Source organism: Stegodyphus dumicola, chromosome 9 (assembly GCF_044657685.1).
Source record: "Stegodyphus dumicola isolate Sdum_Otavi_A_Nest chromosome 9, ASM4465768v1".
Taxonomy (NCBI): domain Eukaryota; kingdom Metazoa; phylum Arthropoda; class Arachnida; order Araneae; family Eresidae; genus Stegodyphus; species Stegodyphus dumicola.
The window spans coordinates 147,632,081-147,653,772 of NC_140776.1; the positions used below are offsets into that span (position 1 = coordinate 147,632,081).

The following is a 21,692-nucleotide window of genomic DNA, read 5'->3' on the forward strand; positions in this document are numbered from 1 at the left end:
TTTAGACAACCCTGAATTAACCCTTAAATGCATGAATTTTTATTTTTTTTAAAAGAATTACAAAATTTTTATTTAGAATTACAAAAATTTTATTTAATCACAACATTTGTTTAATGTGCATTCCATTGGCGTCAATCACACGTTGAAAGCATGTTATAGCGCGTTCAACAGTAGCGCGAAGGGTTTTTTTCGATCAGTTGCAGCAATAAACTTGCTGTCAGTTCAGGCATAGTCCATATGCTTCCTCCATAGATACAATCTTTCAGAAATCTCCACAGCCAGAAGTCACAGAGATTCAAGTTCGGAGAGCGAGGGGGGGCAGGCAATTGAAAAACTTCTCAAAATTACTCGATCTTCTCCAAAAGGGCACGAAGGTGCCATCACTGGTCCGGTAATGTGAGGTGGTACAGCATCTTTCATGAAGACAGTTGTCTCTAAACATTATTTTTCTTATATGGCAAGAATGACTTGCTGCTGAAGAAGTTCGCAATAATGGGCATCCGTGATGTAATGCTTCTCAAGTCGTCTTCAAAGAAAAAGAGACCAAGAATGAAATAAGCAGTAATGCCATACCATACACTAATGTAATCATTAGGACTTGCAATACCGCAAATGCTGCAGTTTTGAGTATTAACTGCGCCGTCTAGAGCAAATGCGACTCATCCGACCACAAAGTGTTCAAAGGTGTCACTGTCAACTGCTATTCTGGCCAAAAGAAGGCTAGCAAATTAATGCATTTGTCCATGTCTTCAGGATGCAGATTTTGCAGAATTTGGATTTTGTATAGATACCACTTTACAAAGGATCGCAAAACCCTTTCGTACTATCGACCAAGAGAGAGATAAATCACCTGACACCGCTAGAGCACTTGTCGAGAATACTCGGAACGGGATACTCTTTCGACCACGGCAAGAGCAACTTCTTTCACAATTTCCTTTGAAATCCGTTTTCTCGCAGCATACACATAACTCCCCAGTCTCTTCAAATTTAGGAATAATTTTTTTTAAATCCTGCCTCGACATAGGCCTTTTTCGTAAGTCTTTCAAGCATCGATATTCTTGCAGTGCAGTTGAGCAATTATTGCTATTCTGATAAATCAGTTTGGTCGGTAAAGCTCCTTTTTCTCCTCTAAAAGCATGGTGAAGAATGGTTTAATGGCAGTGATTCCTGTTTTTTTTTTTAACGCTTTGTTGTTATTATTATTATTTTACTTTAAAACGCTCTTTCTATATTGCATGCACAAACATTTGCTTGTTGGGGCAGCAACAAACCAAAGACTCGCGGACCAAGGTTCTTTAATATACTAAGGTTAGGCCAGGAACGGAAAAAGCGTGCCATTGGTTGCTGGTAGTGACGTCACCCGGGAGACAGGACGCATCGGCCGACACGTCTGCTACATGATTTTGGTAATGGAAAAAATGTAAACTAAAGCAAAATGATCATTTTATATGTGGTAGATACACCGGAAATACCGGGTATATACTTTCCGATTAAGTATTTTGTTAAAGAAAATGTTTATTTTATGCATAGAATTCGTACGAATGCTGAAAATAATTATAAACATTAAATTCTTTTCGTAAAGGGAAGCCTTAGAAAATGAAAAACGATATTTAAGTTAACTAAGGGAAATAAATATTGTAAAACAAGGTATTTTTCAATATTTTTTCGTAGTATTGTTTGCACTAAATAAATTTTGTTGAACAGAACACATGATGGCATAACTGCTAAGACCATGGTAAAAACATAATAAAAAAGTATTGTTCTATTTATTTTCATTGCTCATGCACTTTTTTTAATACAAATGAACTTTGACATTCCATGAGAAAGATATGATCGTGATTTTCAGTTTAATTTACATATCTCAAGCAAAAATATATATAAAAAGATTTGACTTAACAAATTCATATTTAAATACCATAAAATTCTACAAATTTCTTAATATCCGTCATTATACTTTTAAATAGTATACTTATCACATTCTTTTTAAAGTGAAAAGTCACTTCATACTGATTCACTTCAGATTTTAGCAGAAGTGCATATTTTTTCAGTATAATCTAAAAGTACTCTTATAACCCCTTACACTCCCAAGATTTCTATATAACATTTATCCTGACGTGATTATTTGCTATAGTAAATAATCTTCGATATCGGCATCCTATTCTTCCTTCCATACATTAAAAATGGAACAATTAAAATACATTTTCTTAGACATATACGCATAATAATAATAATAATAAACTTGCCATACATCTTAGTTTCAGCCCACCAGCAGCTGAGCGGTAAAGTCGCTGAACACTGGTAGTTCGGTCCGAATCCCGCGAACGGGCTGGCTGCATGGGCGTTTTCGTGGTTTTCCTCATGTGTAATGTGTATACGAGCCAGTTTACCTGAGAAAGTCCTCCAAGAAGGCATCACACCTATTACGCAGATAGCCCTAGTGTGCTTTGCCATAATTAAATACACCACCACATCTTAGTTTCAATTCAGCCTGTACACAAATTAAATATTTTTAATTACTAATGTATTTTTATCAGGTTGTTTCTTAAAATACTTTTGTTATACTCAAAATATGTGTTCAATATTAAATTATTTTTCTTTCTCTTATAATTAAAAACAAGTTATATGGAATCAAAATTAAAACATATGCAGCAGTTAAATAACACTGAAGAGTATCTACTTACTCTTTCGCTATTTGTATTCTAGCATTATACACAGATTTGTTTTCCTTCAGAGTCAGCTATGTGTAAGTTCACTTAGTTATATCAATTAAATTACATCAGACATATGCATCAGTTAAACAACATTGAAGGAAATATGTTGCTCGCTCATCGATGTTTGCATCATAGTGTGGTCGAGAAATTGTTCTTTCTTCTGAAGCATGTATCAGTTTACTTAGTTCTCAATGCTTAACCCAGACATTGCTTCAATACATAGAATTACTTTTGGGATGTAAAGAAAGTAACCAAAACATGTGAATTAACTTGGATAAGCGAATTTATCAACTAATCATTCAGGTAGTCACTATTGGTAAACACGACACTGAGATTAAATATCTCGCTATAAGTCTCCTTCATAAAAGGAAAATTATGATAAAATGAATAGCACATATTCTGGCATTTTCGATGTTGAAATTATCTGCTCTTTTGCAGCGAATAGTCCATAACTTACGATCACTTGGAAAACGATGGTATGTGATGCCTTGACTTTTAGTTTTCCTTCTATAATTCTGACACAACGCTATAACACAACTTGCCATTTCCGACTAGGTATAAAAGCAAATTAACAACACAAATCAAATGTATCCCAGATCAAATGCAACGAATGTAAACAAACGCCGAGAACTAACGACTGTCACCCACATGACGTCATGCGCAGGTGGCATAATTTTCTCCCTGCACTACGCATCACTCTTGGCCCCCCCCTGCTCGCGGACGTTATTCACAACATTTTAACTCAACTACAGGCCTTTGCATAATAGCGCTTAATTTGATTTATTTTTGTTGAGATATTTGTAATCGCATTCTTATTGGTTAAAAAGAAGTATAGCTATCTGTCACGCCGATGCATTAGCTTTCTGTCAGGTCCGATGTATTCTGAAACTTAATCCCATGCTATTTGTTTATATTTTCTCTATGTTATTTTTCATTGGTTGTTTTATGTGTCTTGTTTATGATTTGTTAAAATAAGATCTGCTGTAAAATTATATATATAACCTCTGTAAACTTTTTTCACAAGACTATTTGTAGCTTTTTGAAAACTGGGTGACGCTGTGGAAAATTGCCGTTAACACTGACAAAACCAAAGCCATTATTTTCAGAAAAGGGTAAACAAACTTTCTTCCGCCTAATCCCATTATCTTTGACGACGATATTCAGTGGACAGATCAAGTGAAGTATCTCGGAGTCACACTTGACAAAAAACTCACTTTTCGGCAACATTTACGCGAAACTGTTAGGAAATTCAATATCTCAACAGCTACTATGTGTCCCCTCCTCGGCAGACTAAGTATCAACAATAAACTTGTTTTATACAAGTCCATCCTTAGACCTACTTTACTTTATGCCAGTAAGGTATGGAGACACGCCGCTAAAACCCCACATAAAAAAGATCCAAGTTATTCAAAATAAAACCCTTCGTGAAATTATTAATGCACCCTGGTTCATCCCAAATTCACATATTCACAGAGATCTTCAAATTGATGCTATACAAAATTGTATCAAAAAACTTGCAACAAATTTTTTCCTTTCTGTACTATTACACCCAAACAGCTGTATCAGTTCTTTATGATGCTCACCTTTTCCTAGAGAAAAACACAAATATCCTTTGAATATTCTTACCTAGCATATTGATAATTATTTGAACCTTACTGATTACCTTACTGATCCAACTTTTTTTATCACATTGCATGTCTATTTTCATTCATTACATCTTTCTTCGCCGACTGATGGCGGCTAAGTGAAATATCTCGATTCTGCTTCTCATCCTTTTGTTGTTCCAGACATTCTTTTATCTGATGCAGAGTAAAAGCACACTATCGCTCTCTTTCCATTCGACACAAGTCAAGTTCATGCTCTGCGTGTTTACTCTGTAATAAAAGTTTGTTTTTCGAACCACAGCATTTTAAATGTTCAACAATTTTTTATGCAAATATCAATCAATTTATTTTATCAATCCGTGAGCCGGATTAAAAACAAACAAACGGTGGCCCGGATTTAGGCCACGGGCTATAGTTTGCTGACCTTTGCAGTAGAACATGGTAATTTCAAATAAAATGCAACTCTTTTTAATAGAAATATTGATAAATGTTTATTTGGATCATTTCCAAGAAAAGTTATCTTTGACAGTTGTAATTTATCCTATAGAGTTTGCTTTAAAAAAAATCTAATTTTATAATTCTGATTTGAGGAATTTTAATTGTATAGAAATATCATCAACAATTATGGTTAACTTTCATACTGTAAGAATGCTGAGAATTCTTTGTAAATTTCATTGAAACTACTGTGAAGTAGTGACACAGAACATAGATAACTAAGTTCTAAGTTCACTAAATCATGCTTCATAAAAACTACATTATAGGTTGATTTTACGCAATTTTCGTGTAATAATGTTTCAGAAATATGATCAGAATGCTGTGTTGTAGAAGAGTATTTTGCAGTTTTTGTACTATGTTGTACTGAAATCTTGCTCTCAGCAGAAATGTTTTTTTTTTCCCTCCAGAGGTGGGGCATTTTGCTACTTAAGCATTGGTTGGAAAAGGCCGAGCCTATCGTTCATTTAGTCGTTTCATATCTGAGAATGTTGCCCTGCCTACATCACAAAGAATGACCAATTTTAAACCCATCCATCGCAAGGAAAAAGGGAAAATCCATCGCAAGTTTCATGGAGAACACCCCAGGATCTCCCACCTCTTTTCCCTAACACCGGTTTGTCGAAAGAATTTTCAGCTGGCCAGTATTCTAAGTGCCTCCGTCCATGCAGCACAGACACAATATACTTACAAACATCCAAGCCTTCTCGAGGATTCAAATCTGGATCCAACGATACTGCAGTCAGCTTTGCTAACCACGGCGAAAAGAGCAGTGAAAAATGTGTTATAGGAGAGATAGAAGAGCTGCTTTAATCTCTCAGACTGCTTAGTTAGTTAAATGAGTGCAGTTATGTTTTATTACCATATTGATATTCCAATATTTTAAAATTTTTATTTATAATGGAGTTTTATTTATAATGGAATGTTTTTAAACTAATTAATATAATACTTGCCACGTTGAACTGTAAATTGCTAGTAAGAAGGAAAATTTGTGAAATTGTGATTTTTTTCATCTACAATTTCTGTTAGTCAGAAATAATTTTTGTATTAAATAAACTTTTCCTTACACTTAAAAAAATAATCGTTTCTAGTTAAAAATTTGATGCTTTATTTTCTCTCTCATTAATATTTAAATACCATCTATTTTCATTGTGATATCTTGGCTATGAGATTCTATATGTATACAAAAAAGAAGCTATTAATTCATAATTTCGTGGAAAAAACTACTTGAAAGATTCAATTAAGATATAAACAAGTGAAGAACAAGTGCAGTGTTGCATCAGGTTCATCTGTTACTAAAAAAGTAATATAAAATCGCTTACATGATACATATTCAGTGTTCAGAACATCAGGCTTCTACTAATAAACACTCTTCCCAGTAAGAGTTTCTTTCTAATTAAGTTGCCATCTTGTCTTTAATAATTTATTCAAAGGAACACTAATATACATTATTTACAAGATAGGTGCTAATTATTTTAAGACAGCCTTCTCATATATTGCATTTTAATTGTTTTTCTAAAGCAGAAGTTTTGTCTTTAGGCTCCTCAGAGAGCCTTCCAATCTAGTCTCGTCCTCAGATCTCAATTAGAGAAGGAAAAGGGAAGAAAGCCCGCCATCTAGTGGCAAGAATGAAACATGCAGTAAGCATGATATTGTACTAGCTTTCTAGTTTAAATTATAGGTGCCTCAATTTATGATTAAACTTCAGATTTGGGGGATAAAATACTTCCATTTGTCTTTGATGTCATATCTTTGTGGTTGAAACATTAATGTGCGACAGATATTTTTAATAACTTTTGTGAAATAATTATTACATTATGTTTTAAATTAAAAAAAATATTTGTATTATTTACAGATTGTTGATTTATCATTGGAAGTAAAGAAACAGGCGTTTTCATGTTCTCTTGCTGCAGTGTCTAACTTTAGTAAGAGTATTGAAGAATCATTTGAGGATACTGATGGTGAGGACTTTCAGGATATTAATGGAGAAGAAAGTGATGATAGTCCTGTTACAGATAGTATGTATCTGAAATCAGAGGCTCCTCATGGTATTAAAACTAAGGTTAGAGATTCAGGAATTATTGATATGGCTGATGGTGAAAGCGACTCGTCTTCTGAATGCGAACTTCAGGAAGATGAAGATAATGAATATGATGGAAATTCTGATACCGAAAGCTCATCTGATGAAGAGAATTCTAACAAAGGTAGTTCAGATGAATCATCTGACGAGCTGTCTGACAATCATGTGTCTGATGATGGTGAAACTGAATCTGAAAATAGCAGCTCTGATAATGAAGGTGCTGTCGATGATGAGAACATAATCGGGAATAAAAATGTGTCTGAAGATGAAGATATGTCTGATGCTGAAAATATGTCTGATAATGATGAGGATAATGCATCCAATGATGAAGAAATGGCTGTAATTGAAAATGTACCCAATATTGATGAGGATAGTGCATCTAGTAATGAAGACATAGCTGATTTTGAAAATGTACCCGATAAAGATGAGAATAATGCATTCTGTGACGAAGACATAGCTGGTACTGAAAATGTACATCATAATGATGAGGATAATGCATTCTGTAATGGAGACATAGCTGATGTTGAAAATGTACTTGATAATGCATCCAATGTTGAAGACATAGCTGACGCTGAAAATGTGCCCGACAATGATGAGGATAATGCATCCAATGATGAAGACATAGCTGGTGCTGGAAATGTACTTTATGACGATAATGCATTCAATGATGAAGACATAGCTGGTGCTGAAAATGTACTTTATGACGATAATGCATTCAATGATGAAGACATAGCTGGTGCTGAAAATATACTTGATAATGAAAACGATAATGCATCCAATGATGAAGACATAGCTGATGCTGAAAATGGATCTGGTGATGAAAATAATGAATCTAGTGATGAAAATATATCCAATGATGAAGCCGCTTCTAGTTCCGAAAATTCAGAATCATATGAAGAAGAATGCGATTCTGAGGAGGAAGAGGCTGTCGAAGAAAATAAAGAAGGTTCTGATGAAAACGAATGCGAAGATAGTTCTGATGAAAAATCTGAAGATACTAGTGAAGAGTCTATGAATGAATCTGAAGAAGATTCAACGGAAAGCTCTGACTCATCTCAAAATAATTCAAAAGAAAATTCACCTGAAGCAAAAATATCAGACGAAGATTTCGATAATAAAGGAGAATCTTCGTGCCTTGTTCAGAAAGAGAATGTTACTGGCAAAGAAAAATCTCCGGAGGCAGAAGATTTTCATAAAACATCTGTTGTGCCCGAGTCAGATGAAGTATGTCAGAAAGAAGATTCACACCATTTGACTAAAACAGACTATATTTTTTCTCTAAATGAACCTGGCATTAGTGACATTTCAGATGCTGAGTGTCCAGATGCAAGTCAGAAGTTAGATGTCCAAGACAAACAAGCTTGTGGTACATGGACTGAGATGAGTAATATCCAGGAAGAAATTCCTGTTGGAACCACTCTCCATGGACCTTCTGACTTGAATATAGCTGTCACATATGAAGAACCATCTATGGAAGTCGTTAGTACATCTCATTTTGCCACGGAAGACACTGAGAAAGTTCCTGACTTTCAGGTAAGTTTGGAAAAATTTATCGTTTAGTCTTTTAATACTGAATTTTAAAAAATATGCATTCCCTATTGAGAGCTTATAATTACTCTGGCTTTTTATATCGCTTTGTTGCATGTTATAGTAGAAAAATCATTAAATGTAATTAGATTACTGAGTTCTTATTTGTTGTATATCTGTATGTATACTCATATGCTGTATACTTTAAGTATATCTTACATGTATACTTATATGTATCACTCGTACGTATATTTATATTGTATGAGTGTAAAGGAAGAGTTCTTTAAAACAATTCTAACTCATAGACATATATTAAAAATTTCTACAACGTTAAGTCCATTTCAAACTGCATGGTTTTATGACATTAAATTTTTCAAACTGTATAGTTTTATGAAGTTACATTTAAAGTACTGTTGCGTGCTTATGGTTTCATAATAGATTGAATGCAGAAGTCCGATAAAAAGTTAATAAAATTTATTCTTATCACAAGAAATATAACAAAACGCTGGATGTTTCCTCAAAGATATTCATCCAGTATCGCATTATCATGCAATATACTCATGCAATATCATGCAATATACTGTAGCTATATTTTAAACTACTAAAACATTAAATTGAACGCAATCCAAAGCGCAGAGAAAGCTAACCCGATCTCAGAAGCTAACTAAACAACTACTCGCAATAACAATAACCAAGCAACTGAGCTGAGATGTCCTCTTTCTGCCTTTTGTAGCTTTTTAAATCAGTCACATGAGACAGTTCTAGCAGTTTCTGGAAAGCAAAAAGAGTAGAATTACGGTTACTGCTAACATAGTAGTCAATTACATTTATTCAAATATTCAATGCTAAATGCACGTGCTCTTGTATTTTTAGTTTTCCGCCGTAGCTTTCTCTTAAAATTTGTCACGCGCTGCATTTCACGGGGAAATAAAACAATTTTAACTATAATTTTATTAAAAATAATCTAACTAAATACAAAATTCATTACACTGCCCTCTTCCCAAGGACTGCACGTCCTGGGCAATACAGTCCCTGAACAGGAAGCCAAACTTACAACTAAAGCATGAATGCAATAATACACATTACAGTACAATAACAAACAACATAAACAATAAGCAACATAAAACAACGCAATAAGTAACTTAAAAAGTAAATCAAATACTAAATCAATAAATGAGGGCACAAATTTACAAATTTAGAAACAAATATGACCATTGTCTTACTATTTACGTTATATACACTATGTACTATTATAGTAAGGAGATAACCTGTCGTAATGAACGACTTTAGGCTTAGAGTTCGATGACTTACGGATCCGAACCACTACATCGTTCAGCCTGCTCAGAACTGTGTATGGACCATCTCAAGGTGACTTTAGTTTAGGACAGAGTCCTTTTCGTCGAGTTTGATTCCACAATCATACCTTGTCTCCTTCGTTGAATCGATATCAAGTAGCTCTCGTTTCGTATCGGGTCTTCATCTTCTCCGTCGCCAGGGTGACTCGATCTCGAGCAAAATTGAGCATCACTTCAAACCGGGCTTGGCGATCTTGGATGTATTCCTCAGGCGATGAAGACGCATCCAGAGGGCGACCAAGCAAGAGATCACAAGGCAGACGAAGGTCACGACGGATGATCATCTGGGATGGAGAATAGCCGGTAGTCTCGTGTTTCTCTTCGATCCTTGTATGATTTCGGCAGCTTTCTGAGCAGGGTCTTTCAGACAAGGCATCGGCGTTTACAGGTGAGAATCCCTTCTGATGATGGATAGTTATGTCCTCTGATGCTGAAAGCAGTTTGTAGTTTTTGAAGTCCAAGGGAAAACTATACTTCCTTAAAAAGTCCAATCCGAGTATAAAAAGATCTGTAATATCTGCCACATATGCCGTTTGATAGTAGGTAGCACTTCCAAACGTGTTGTTAACTTTTAACTTCCCATCTATATCGATTTCATCACCAGGCGCAGTACAGGATGGCGTTCAAATGAGTTCACCTTTAAACTTTTGAGCTAAATCTTTCCGAATGGTGGTAACATTCGCTCCTGTATCGATCATCATATTGCAAGAAACTCCATCGATATGCCCATTGATAAATAGTCCATTACTGTTGCAAATCACTGCAGAAATCTTGAGCGCTTTAAAATGTGGTTTGTCACTATTGTTCAAACTCCGTTCTGCGATATGGTCATTAATTTGTTTCCTACGTCATTGCTGGGGAATGGTCTTATTTTCCGTGTCCTGGGGGTGTTCTGCAGTTCCTTCGTACGTAGCCTTCAGCTCCGCAGTTCCAACACTTTGGTTTCTTGTGACTCCTTTTCCGTCTCATGATATTTAATTGTCTGTTTAAATCGTCTGTCTTATTTTCCGTGCTCTGGGGTATTCTGCAGTTCCTTCGTCCGTAGCCTTCAGCTCCGCAGTTCCAGCACTTTGGTTTCTTGTCACAAATATTCCGTCTCAAGGCACTGATTGGTCTTGTCAAATCATCTGTTTTATTTTCTGTGCCCTGGGGTGTTCTGCAGTGCCGTCTATGTGGCCTTCAGTACCACATTTCCAACACATCAGAGCCAGTTTTTCTCACTCCTACTCCGTATCAAAGCATTGATTTATCTGGATAAATCATCTAAACCCATCACTTGATCCACTGGCTCATGGACTTGCGCAGCTATGATTGGATGTCGGTCTCTACGAGTTACTTCTGGACTACCTCGAATTTCATGGCGTACACTAGAGCTCTTTTTAAATCCTTGAAATCCGCTATTCATAGAGCTTTCTGTATTTCAAGATCCCGGATGCCGTCGATGAAATATTGCAGGGACGGGATTTTCCTTGTTTCTGTCGGGCATTGCGAAAAGTCGAGATGAGACAGCCTTTCCATATCCGTGGCAAGTTCCTGGAGAGTTTCCGTGGGCTTCTGTTGACGGGATTTTAATTGAAGCCTCGTGTAGTCTTCTAAGCGCTTGTCCCCAAAGCACAGTTCCAACGCCCCAGATAGAGCTTCGAAATTTAGCCTCTGGTTTCGGGAAGAGTCTGAGGGATATCCGAAGCGTCTGCTCTCAGAGAAGCGGTGAGATGACAGGCCTTAGCTTGGGGATCCCATCCATTTGCTTCCGCCAGTATAGAAAATTGTGTCTTATACACTTTCCAGGAGGTCTTCCCATCATATGTGGATAGCTTCAGAGACGGATGAGTAGGCATGGATAAAATTTTAAAACCCCCAGAATTGCTTCCGTCTGTCGCTAAGCATTTCTGTAATGTAGGGGTCTTCAACCTTTCATGCCCGAAGGCCACATCAATAAATTCAGAAAGATCCACGGGCCACATGTCTATAGGGAAAGGAAATTAGATAACCGTAAATTAAAAATTTCGCCAAGTGAATTATTCTTGGCGCAAACTGAAAAACTGCGCCAAGATAAATTTTTAAACTTCTCTGTAAGTTTCCCAGCGAATATGGAGAAAGTTAATATTTATTCATGATTTGAGTGGTAGAATCAATAGATTCAGAAAACATCGGTCGGGAGATATAGAATTTTTTTCCAGAGTGTATGGTGTTAAAAATTATTAAACATTGTTGTATTAAAAAGTCGCTTAATTAAAGAGAAAAATATATTGTTTAATTAATATTTATTGAGTAATTTATTAAAATGTGATCAAAAAGTAAAAATAAAATTATTTATAAACTGAATATTTTGCTGGTGGTGATATCAATGGACTATTTATAGTACAATGAAACATTTTCATTTTAATTACAATATGTTTTTCAGATGTATGTTGTTATTCTTAGTATATTTTATTCAATATATTGAAATATATCATTGATTATTAATGTAATTGGTTATAAATCGTATTATTTTGTTATTTATATGAAAATTGAAATGTGGAATGATTCTATAAATTTTCAGCCTTAATGCAGACTTTCCTTTTAGGGTACGGCAACTGGGAAATCCCTGTACGAGACAATAGAAGACTTTGAATCTCAGCCATATGGTGATGATGAAGGACAATCTATTCTAGTAAAACCTATTGACGTGGATGCTGTGTATGAAGAGGAGATTCATCCAAGTAACTCAACCTATATCCCTAGTGCTTCCGCAGCAAATGAAACTTACGAAGAGATGGACGCATCGCAGTCAGATAGTAGTGCTAATGCTTCCTCGTCAGCCTCAGAACCACTGGAAGAGGATACTGACTCAGATCCAGTTCCTTCTCCACAGACTTTCTATAGGCAGTCATTCAAACCCTATCCATTTACGCCTTCGAAGTTCCCCACTCCAGTTTTTTCACACGATCCTGAACTTGATCTTGATACTTGTTCTCTTGAAGAACAGGTTAGGTGACTTCGTCTTTCTAATCCCCTTTGCAACTTAAATGTTCACATATTTTTAGATTATGCCTCATTTCTCAATGTTGCTTCCTCTAGAGACGTCATAAAAATAACAACTCAAAATAGAAGAAAGAAACAAAAACTAAATTTTTAAATATAATGACCCTAAACATGCTTTCAATATTTGAAATAAAATATTATTATAGTAAGAGTGATCCTAAGAAGGAAAGCTTTTGGACTTCCCAGTAACATTTGTCACGATACTTTCAAGGCTGGGAACAAAATAATAGACACCTGCCGCAACAGATACCTCCAGAACAGAACATATAAGTGGCACTTGTGCCCGCAATATTCACAGCTACAGACTGACAAATGTAAATAATAGTGTAACTATCACAGCCGCAACCACGAGCGCAAACACGCATGCGTCATTCAGAACGATTTATTCATAAAATAAGGAAGATGGACATGGATCATGAAACATTTATATGAGTTTATTAGGGGTTTTTTTTTTCTTGTTTATTTTCGCAGCATTCAAAGAACACAGAATTAAGGCAAAAATAATTTTAAGTGATAAGCTAAAGTATGATTATCATTCGTACTGATTCATTACATTGTGTATTTATTAGTTATTGATAAAAATACAAGTGTTTTGCCAAAATGTGAGAAAGAACACAGAACAAGCTACTGCAAATTGTCAGGGTTCTTACGGTAGACAATACAATAGAGCAGGCATTGCCAAACTGTGGCTGCCAGGCTTCTTAAGAGCGGGCCGCAAGCCATATGAGGTTTTTTTATCCTTAAAAACGACTCGCATACAATAAATAGTATGTTTATTAAAATACTATTGCAGTTGTGTCAGAAATCTTGGCACCAGTTACAGCCGAAAACATCGCGGCAGAAACATTGCGTACGAAAATGTCGCGGAGAAAACAACGCAAGGCGAAAACGTCGGGGGAGAAAACCATCGTGGTCGAAAATAAAGCTGTTCAAATACTTCTCAATTTAAAAGCGTCGTCGTCGAAAACATCGTGGTAAAAAATAAAGTACCTACAAATCATTGCATGACGATAACATCGCACACGTGCGTTCTTGAAATCCCATACTGACATATTATGTAACTGACTTTCGTCATAATTAACAAATCGGCATCCAAAATTTGATTGCACGCTATACATGAAAATGTTAACGACACTTTAAGAATAAACGGAAGGAAAACAATGTATAATTTTCATTAAAACAATATCAGATTAACAAATGTGAAAGAAATTAATTTGATCATTAACTCAGCAATTTTTATAGAGGTAAAAAGGCATTCCAAAAGGGAAACTGAAAGGAAATGATTGATTTTCAATCTGAGGGGAAAATCTTCTGTTGCATCTTACAATACTGTAAAAATTTTATATCGTAGAAGTAAATTTTACTGAATATAGAGCGGCAAAAATAAGATTTACTTATACATATAAATGTATATACCCATATTAATTACATAAAAAATACGAAATTTTCATTTATTCCTTCTAACGTTTCTTTTTATGAAAATCTGTTGCATCACATTACGAAATTGTGGCTGTTGGAAAATCTAGTTGTGGCTTTCGAAATTCCTTTATCTTTAAATACGTTTGTCGTATAGCCAGCCCTCCAATAGAGCATAAAAGCTCATGAATTCACCAGCTTATCTACATAATATTCCAGAAGACGCGCAGCATGGAACTCGGAATTCACTACTGCCATTTAAAGAAGTAGGCCAAAGAAAGCTGTTCTAATTTTAAACTCAGCCCAGAATTCTTCCCCGCCTCAAATCCTTTATCCATTCTGAGGATAGGCTTTACTGTATGCGATATATATAATGCCTGTTATCAGAGTGTCGTCATTACCTACTCAAGCAGTCCGCATCAACTGTGCTCGCAACTCTACCTTCTTCCACCTCATTACCATTTCATGGATTGACGTATTTATGACGTGTGCAAATTTACCGGGTTATAGCACACATCAGCTTTGATCATAGCTTTACCTTCTTCCATCTCGTCACCATTTCATTGAATGACGTATTTATGATCTATGCAACACTGCGTATGATCGATACTCGTATAGCATAGGTACAACGTAGGAACGAAACCAGCATGCAGTGGGCATTGCATAATATAGCCAAAAATTGCAATTAGAACAACACATAATTGAGAGGGAAAGAATCTGATTATTTCTAGGGTACCTGTATCAGATCTTCAACAGCATAGAACCGACACGGCATATAGTCGAAACCGGTTTTTGAGATGTCTTGTCGATCCTGTTCTACATTACCGATTTATGATGGGGTACATGATCCTGTTATTGACAGATCTTAAACCTCAAAGTCACATTACATTTTCCAGTCTATGGCCGCAAATTTTGTGGATGCAATTCTTAAGGCGCATTCTGAGGGCTGCTAAATGGCACACTTTTTTTCATATGCTTGGTCGTGCTTAAAAGTTTCGTGCCACTGTGTTTGGGGAGTCCAATGATTTTCTTTGTAAGCATAACATTGTATATAACTAATTATATCTATGTAAGATGTTAAGTATAGTTGTATACATATACACAGTTATGTAACTAAACTAGCAGCTACGCTGCCAGCCTTCGTCTGGCTTTTAAATGTACCGATAAAGTACCTGAAGGGAACACCAAACGTTAAATTTAAAAACTGCGCAGAATTTTACTCTGCAGAACAACTTCATTAAAAAAATTATTATTACTTATAACAAATTGCGGTGTCCACAATGCATGCTCTCTACTCCAGGCCAACCGCAGGCGACAGTGAGTTGCAGTAAGTGGAACGCATCTGACAGGTCTACGAGCATATAGACCAATCTGCCCTAAGCGTCTGTACACGGTCTGCCTTGAAATTGTCGTACCAGTGGCTGAAGAGAGCTGACGAGACAGGTTTGAGGCTGTGCTCTGCCTGTTTCTTTTGGCAGTAACTGCCAAATACCGGTCCTCATTCGGCGTTGTAGCTCTGGGGCGACCTGTGCTGTAACGTCTACTCACATTACCATCATCTTGGAATCGTTGCCAAAGCCTGGAGATGACACTCTGGGCAATTCCAAGTTCGTCTGATACTTCCAGTTGGTACGCCCACATTCCAGACGGCCAATAATTCTACCACAAAAAAAAAAAAAAAAAAAAAAAAAAAAAAAAAAAAAAAAATCATCCAAATGCGTCCTTTGTGTCATAACTATTCGGTTATTGCACTGAAATGCTTATAAAACGCCTGCGAATAATTTTACTTCTTTGCCTGTATTCCTTATATATCATTCTCTTACACTCTCGTCATTGTGACGTACCATCGGTGTCATCTGGTTACTTCCTGAAGTTTGCATATGATTCTTGAAGATGTGTGTAGTGATTTTACAGGTGATATATTTATTTTAGAGTTCGATTTCCGCGTAACTCCGAATTATCCTTAATTTATGGACATGAGTGTAAATGTAAATGTTTAACTAGCTACTCATATATAAGTAATAAAATGTTTTACATTTTTGACAGCTGTTTAACTCTACATTTAAAATTTATGTAGCTGTTTAAATATAAAGCGGGTAAGGTTTAACACTAATACAATTGCTCAAGCGCAGTTGAACATCATTCTGCTTTCAATTCGTCAGTCATGTCCTCTTTATACTGCTAAAAATGTTTAATCCACCAGATTGGTGATACTGCTGCATCGAAGACTCTCCATACATTGACTTCAAATTTTGATTCCATTCTTTCCAAGTTTGATTAGAATTTTAACGCTAACTTGTTCTCAGTTAATATATTGTTCTTCATCTCAGTCATGCACAACTAAAGCCATTTGATAAAATACAGTCATTAGTCACATTACACGTTTCTCACAAAAGTAAAACTTATACTGAAGGCAAGGAACACTCTGGTTGTGCCTCGAATCTTTTTGTCATCGTTTTAATGTTGCAAAAGGGTTATTGAAATCTAAGGTGTACAAATCCTTTGTAAAATCAAGATGGTTCGCCGTAGTAGCCAATGCAATTCTTCCACTGAATAATCAACCTTATGGTTATTTCTTCATAAATTCCATTGCATTGCTAGTAAAATCATTTTTGGATATCAGTCTCCAGACTGGCTCGAAGAGAACCGTTTGTATGATATGGTTTTCCGTATGATGTAGTTGGGTTCGGATTGATAAGCATGTAAGTTTGTGACTATACTGTCTTACGAAATGAGGTAATTAAAATATTGTGTCGTTCTACGGGTTGGTGGATTTGGAATAATTGATGACAAAACTAGGTGAAGAATCAAAACACAATTTATTCCAGGACAGTTTCAAAGATACGTTACAGTCGTCAAAAAACTACGACCAACGCGCTGAAACAATCAGTAACACAGCCTTCAGCCTAACTTACTCTAACGGTAAAGCCAACTTAACGGCAAAGCACTAAAATACAGCTCCCGACTTGGTTGATCACTCGCAAGCTAACTTCAGAACTGTACTACTCTGCTACTGAAATCAAGGTACTTCTCTCTCTGCGTACGGCCAAGGTATATATAGTTTTAACCTGCCTTTCGGCAGCATTCTCAGAAAACCGATAAGAATTCGTTCTAGAATGTTCTCGTTCCGTCTCTGACATATCGCCAATTTTGTCGCCAAATAGGCGATTTTGCGCTGAATATGGCAACCCTGCTTGTCTGTCCTTAAACGCGCTCTGAGGGGAAGCTATTTTACCGCACCTGGGCATTTCGTAACAATATGTAGAACGGGTCAAAGTCTTTAGGCTTGGTGGGAAATAAAAAGGGATGTTAGATCCTTGAATTTCATTCCTCACATGCTTTCGATCAATACTAGAATAGATATTTCGATCAATACTAGATAGAATAGAGCGAAACAGACAGCTCTCGTGTACTTAAATAATCCATTCTAACTCGAAATGTATGCCACATATCTGGCTAAAAATGAAGAAATGGCAAGGCGATAAGTCAGAGCTGCAAGTTGTTGATATTAAGCTCACACGAACTCTGCTCTTAGGTGCAATTCTTTTTGTAATTACAGATTTAAAATGCAATTTTTCGTTATTTTAGCTCTCTAATGCCTAATGCCACATCTCTCTTTTTTTGCTTTGCTGCTCCATTCTTCTTATCAACTAACGCAAATTTTCTTATGCGTAGCCAATACAGTTCCATGAGCGTTCCGAAGTTCTTCTGAGTATAAATTAATGTGCATTTAGATACTATTCATTTGAATGATTCTTGTAGTTTTGTGATTATTAAAAGTAGGTATACTGAATAAAAAATATGCGATTAAAGAAAATTGCAGGTAATGTATTTGTAATAAGCGAATTATTTTCTTCTTCTCATAACCAGGTAATTAATTTCTTTAGCTCAAGAATTTAGAAAATTTTATACATTTCTCAAGAATTCTATATTGAAAATTAATAAAAGTTATTAGTAAAATTAGGTATATATTGCATAAACTGCAATAAATCCGATAATGTTATTTCTGGGTTTGCAGCTCTGTCGACAGGACCTACCAGATCTGGAGCCGTATGAAAGGGAACCTATTACTCCTTATGATATCGAAGAAGCCCTACGGCGTTTTCATATGCCTGTACAGCCAGCTTTGTTTTTTAAGGTGAGTACATGCAGTTTTTTTAAGTTGCTGGCAATGTAATGCAATAAGTAATTAGAAAAAATTCAGAATTCAGAATACGTTTAAAATCAATATTAATGTTAATTAATTTTCATAAATCTTATAAAATGAATTTTTTTATCTTTCTTCAAGAGAACTGCTTAATATTTTTCGTCTTTATAAGAATAAAAGCTAGAGATTGGTTCAACGAAAGCGACAGAGAATTCGTCAAAGGAAGCCAAAAGCTTCATGTTCTGTTAGACATCATATGTTCGATTTTGTATGAAATTAGAGTTTTAAATTATAAGCTGGAATCGGAATTGCAGTAATAAGGGATGCCAAACATAAGCTGTTTAAATTTGTTAAGAATTAGTAAATGAAGTTTGCTGGCTATAAAAAAGTCTAAGCTTTGGTGTAAGTTTAAAAAATTCGTAAAAGATTTAAAAGTTCAGAACTTGCCAATAAAGTATCGTAGTAATTAAAATACATCGGTTACTGGATTGAAACGTTCGAGAAAATAAGATTCTTTTGACTCTAGTCAGCTTTACCTCACATCCTAAGTATTTACTCTAGCTGAAAGCCTACAGACCTATAAACCCTATGTCCTTGATACAGCCATTGGGTATGAGAATTTTGTTTTTCGACTGTTTAATTCATTTAAGACGCGTTTGAAGTATATACTTGAAATAAGTTCAAAGACTTCTAATATTGCAGATAGTTTCGAAGAAATAAACTCTAAAAATATTCAAAATGTTATACTTCTCTTTGAGATTTAAAAAATTCAGCCCCTGAAATATAAATGACCAAAAGTAAGGCTACAGCCATTTCAGATTTTGCAAAAGTGTGTATGTAAAGAATCTGAAATTGCCCCAATGACGACAAAATCGTTTAACAGGAAAAACGGAGGGAAGGAAGTGATGTTGATACATTTGAGCTTGAGCAAGCAACTATAGAGGATGTCAAGAGACCTATTAATCAGTTATGATTATAAGTTAAGCAGGAAGAAAATAAATGCACTCTTTTTTCAGTTTTCTCCAATATATATCTGTGCTGATTTTGTTTATTTGCAATTAGTCAAAACTAACGGCAGAATACTCTGTACTTTAATGATATAAATACTAAAATAATCTTTAATGACAGCTCTGAGAAGGATGTAGGTCTGTCAGACAAGTTAGGTGTTTTAACTCCAAATATTTTCTCGAAACTGTTGATATCTTATTTAAAAAGAAACAACTGAAAATATTTTATGTACGCCAAAATTTGTATTTGAACGACTACAGCATAATAGTGAAAAGAAACGAAAGTAAATGCACTGTAACACGTTTTCATTTCATTACTGAGTAGGGTAGCTGAGGCCTAGTAGTAATAACTTTTGGGGAAATGTTTATATTTTTAAATGTGTTTACGATTCCTTAGAGTGCTAACTGTTAAGGAATATTCTGTGATATCGCCAAGAGATGGCGTTAGGAGTCCATCTATTGGCTTACTTAACCCTTCACCTTCTGAACACGTGACTTGAAAAAATATTCTTCTTGAAGGTAGATTCGACTTTCAGATTCACTACGCAATAGAATTCGATTTAGATTATTAGATGGAACTATTCAGTTCTTCCTTTTTGAGCCTTAAATACTCGATTCAGGCATTTTAGCCTACACTGTATATATGTAAATATTAAGTTTAATTAAAATTTATGGAAAACCCTCCAGGCCATGCATCTCATTTTGTATTATGAGTGATTCGACATTTGATCTAGAATACTTTCGTTTCACTAACAAAATAAAGGGAGGCAACGATATCTGTTTAGGTACACATGAACACGAATAGTTGTCATTTTCCATGGTATGGGGTAAATAGAATACAAAAAAAAGTAGTCCACGGGAAAGAGTCGAAGAACAGACTGATAAATTGCAAATTCAGTTCGAGTTTAAAAGACCTTACGTGTGACGTTAAAATCTGAATGTTCTCAGATTTTTTATTTATTTATTATTAGATTACTTATTTATTACTTTTAATTTCTTATTTGTTATTATTAGATTACTTATTTATTATTATTTATTTATTATTCATATTTTAAAAATTTTTTGAAAATTCTTTTGTTAGCTACCCATTGGTAGCTTGTTTAAATTTTAAAGCGAATACCGCGAAAGGAATTCATTTGTGGTTGTTAACCGCTTATAAACCACAGTAAAAGAAAGGACATTTCATATGACTTAACTGCTTTTTTACGTTAAAAGCAAAAATAACGTGATTATGCAGTACTTTGGCTGAAATCATGATTTTTGCTACTATATCATCCCTTGAAACTGCGCTTATACGATAGGGTCAATGACGAATCAAATATAGTACTTTATCTTTTGACAAATATGCTAAAACACCGGAATCCCTTTCCTTCATACGTGCATGCAAGAAAGCAACAGATATTGCTCATCGTAAGATATTTTCTTGTTATTTATTTAATCTTGGCAATGTTATATAATATATACTGTGAATGAGTTTCCAGTGCAAAGTCTTCCGTATAATGTATGCATGGCCTGTGCTAGAGCCGGTGCGATCTGTGCGACTGCACCGATCAGCAGAATTTAGTTGCAAGAAAAGTTTTAGAATATAGAGAACATCCAGAGGCGTAGCTAGAGGGGGGCAAGGGGGGCATCTGTTCCCGGGTGCAGAATCCAAGGGGCGCCAAACTGATGTTACGACATTTTAGAATTAAATGTTTTCCATCCTTGGCAAGCAGTAGGGGGCGCGAAATCTTCAGTTGTCCCTGTGCGCTGAAAACCCTAGCTACGACTCTGAGAACATCGAAAAATTTAGGGATGGCAAAACTTTTCAAAATTAGGGGAGACGTTGGATAAAAAAATTTAAGGGTGGCCGAGATGATTAAATTTTAGAGAGGCGGCGGGCAGAAAAATTTAGTATACCCGCAGAGTTTGCATCGGGCGGCAAAATGCTTAGCGCCGGCCCTGTTTGTATGTGTGTATGTATTCCTAGAAATTTGGAAATACCTTGTATGTAATAAAGTTTGACTTCTTTTCTTTGTGTTTTTGGTCTAAACCAGCATAAATTAGCTGACATACATATTAGGTTGCTGGAAACGTTCTGACCATTTTAGAACTTCGTGGAAAATCTCTTCTTCAGAACCATCTCGAAATTTCTGCTCTGGAATTATGGTATAAAGGGACTTTATTGGGGCAACACAAAAGTGTATTTAGGTTAAACTCATTCTTTAAGCATCAGCTATGTTGCGTGCCTAAGCCTTTTGCCTGCCGCTATCTGCTATGCGGCTTCAAATCCGAGCTTATTGTTCCCGAATTGGTGTGCAAACTATTAGTTTGTAAAGTTTTTGCATCA

At 35.5% G+C, this 21,692-nt stretch overlaps 1 protein-coding gene across 1 annotated transcript in view; it reads left to right on the forward strand.

Annotated features, from left to right (window-relative positions):
- Positions 1–21,692, forward strand: part of LOC118181030 (uncharacterized) — a 248,320-nt gene that overhangs the window by 224,731 nt on the left and 1,897 nt on the right. Inside the window, exons 9-11 of the mRNA XM_085824217.1 lie at positions 6,663–8,420; positions 12,336–12,737; positions 18,228–18,347. Of these exons, the coding sequence (XP_085680343.1) occupies positions 6,663–8,420; positions 12,336–12,737; positions 18,228–18,347 (2,280 nt within the window). The remainder of the gene's footprint in view (positions 1–6,662; positions 8,421–12,335; positions 12,738–18,227; positions 18,348–21,692) is intronic.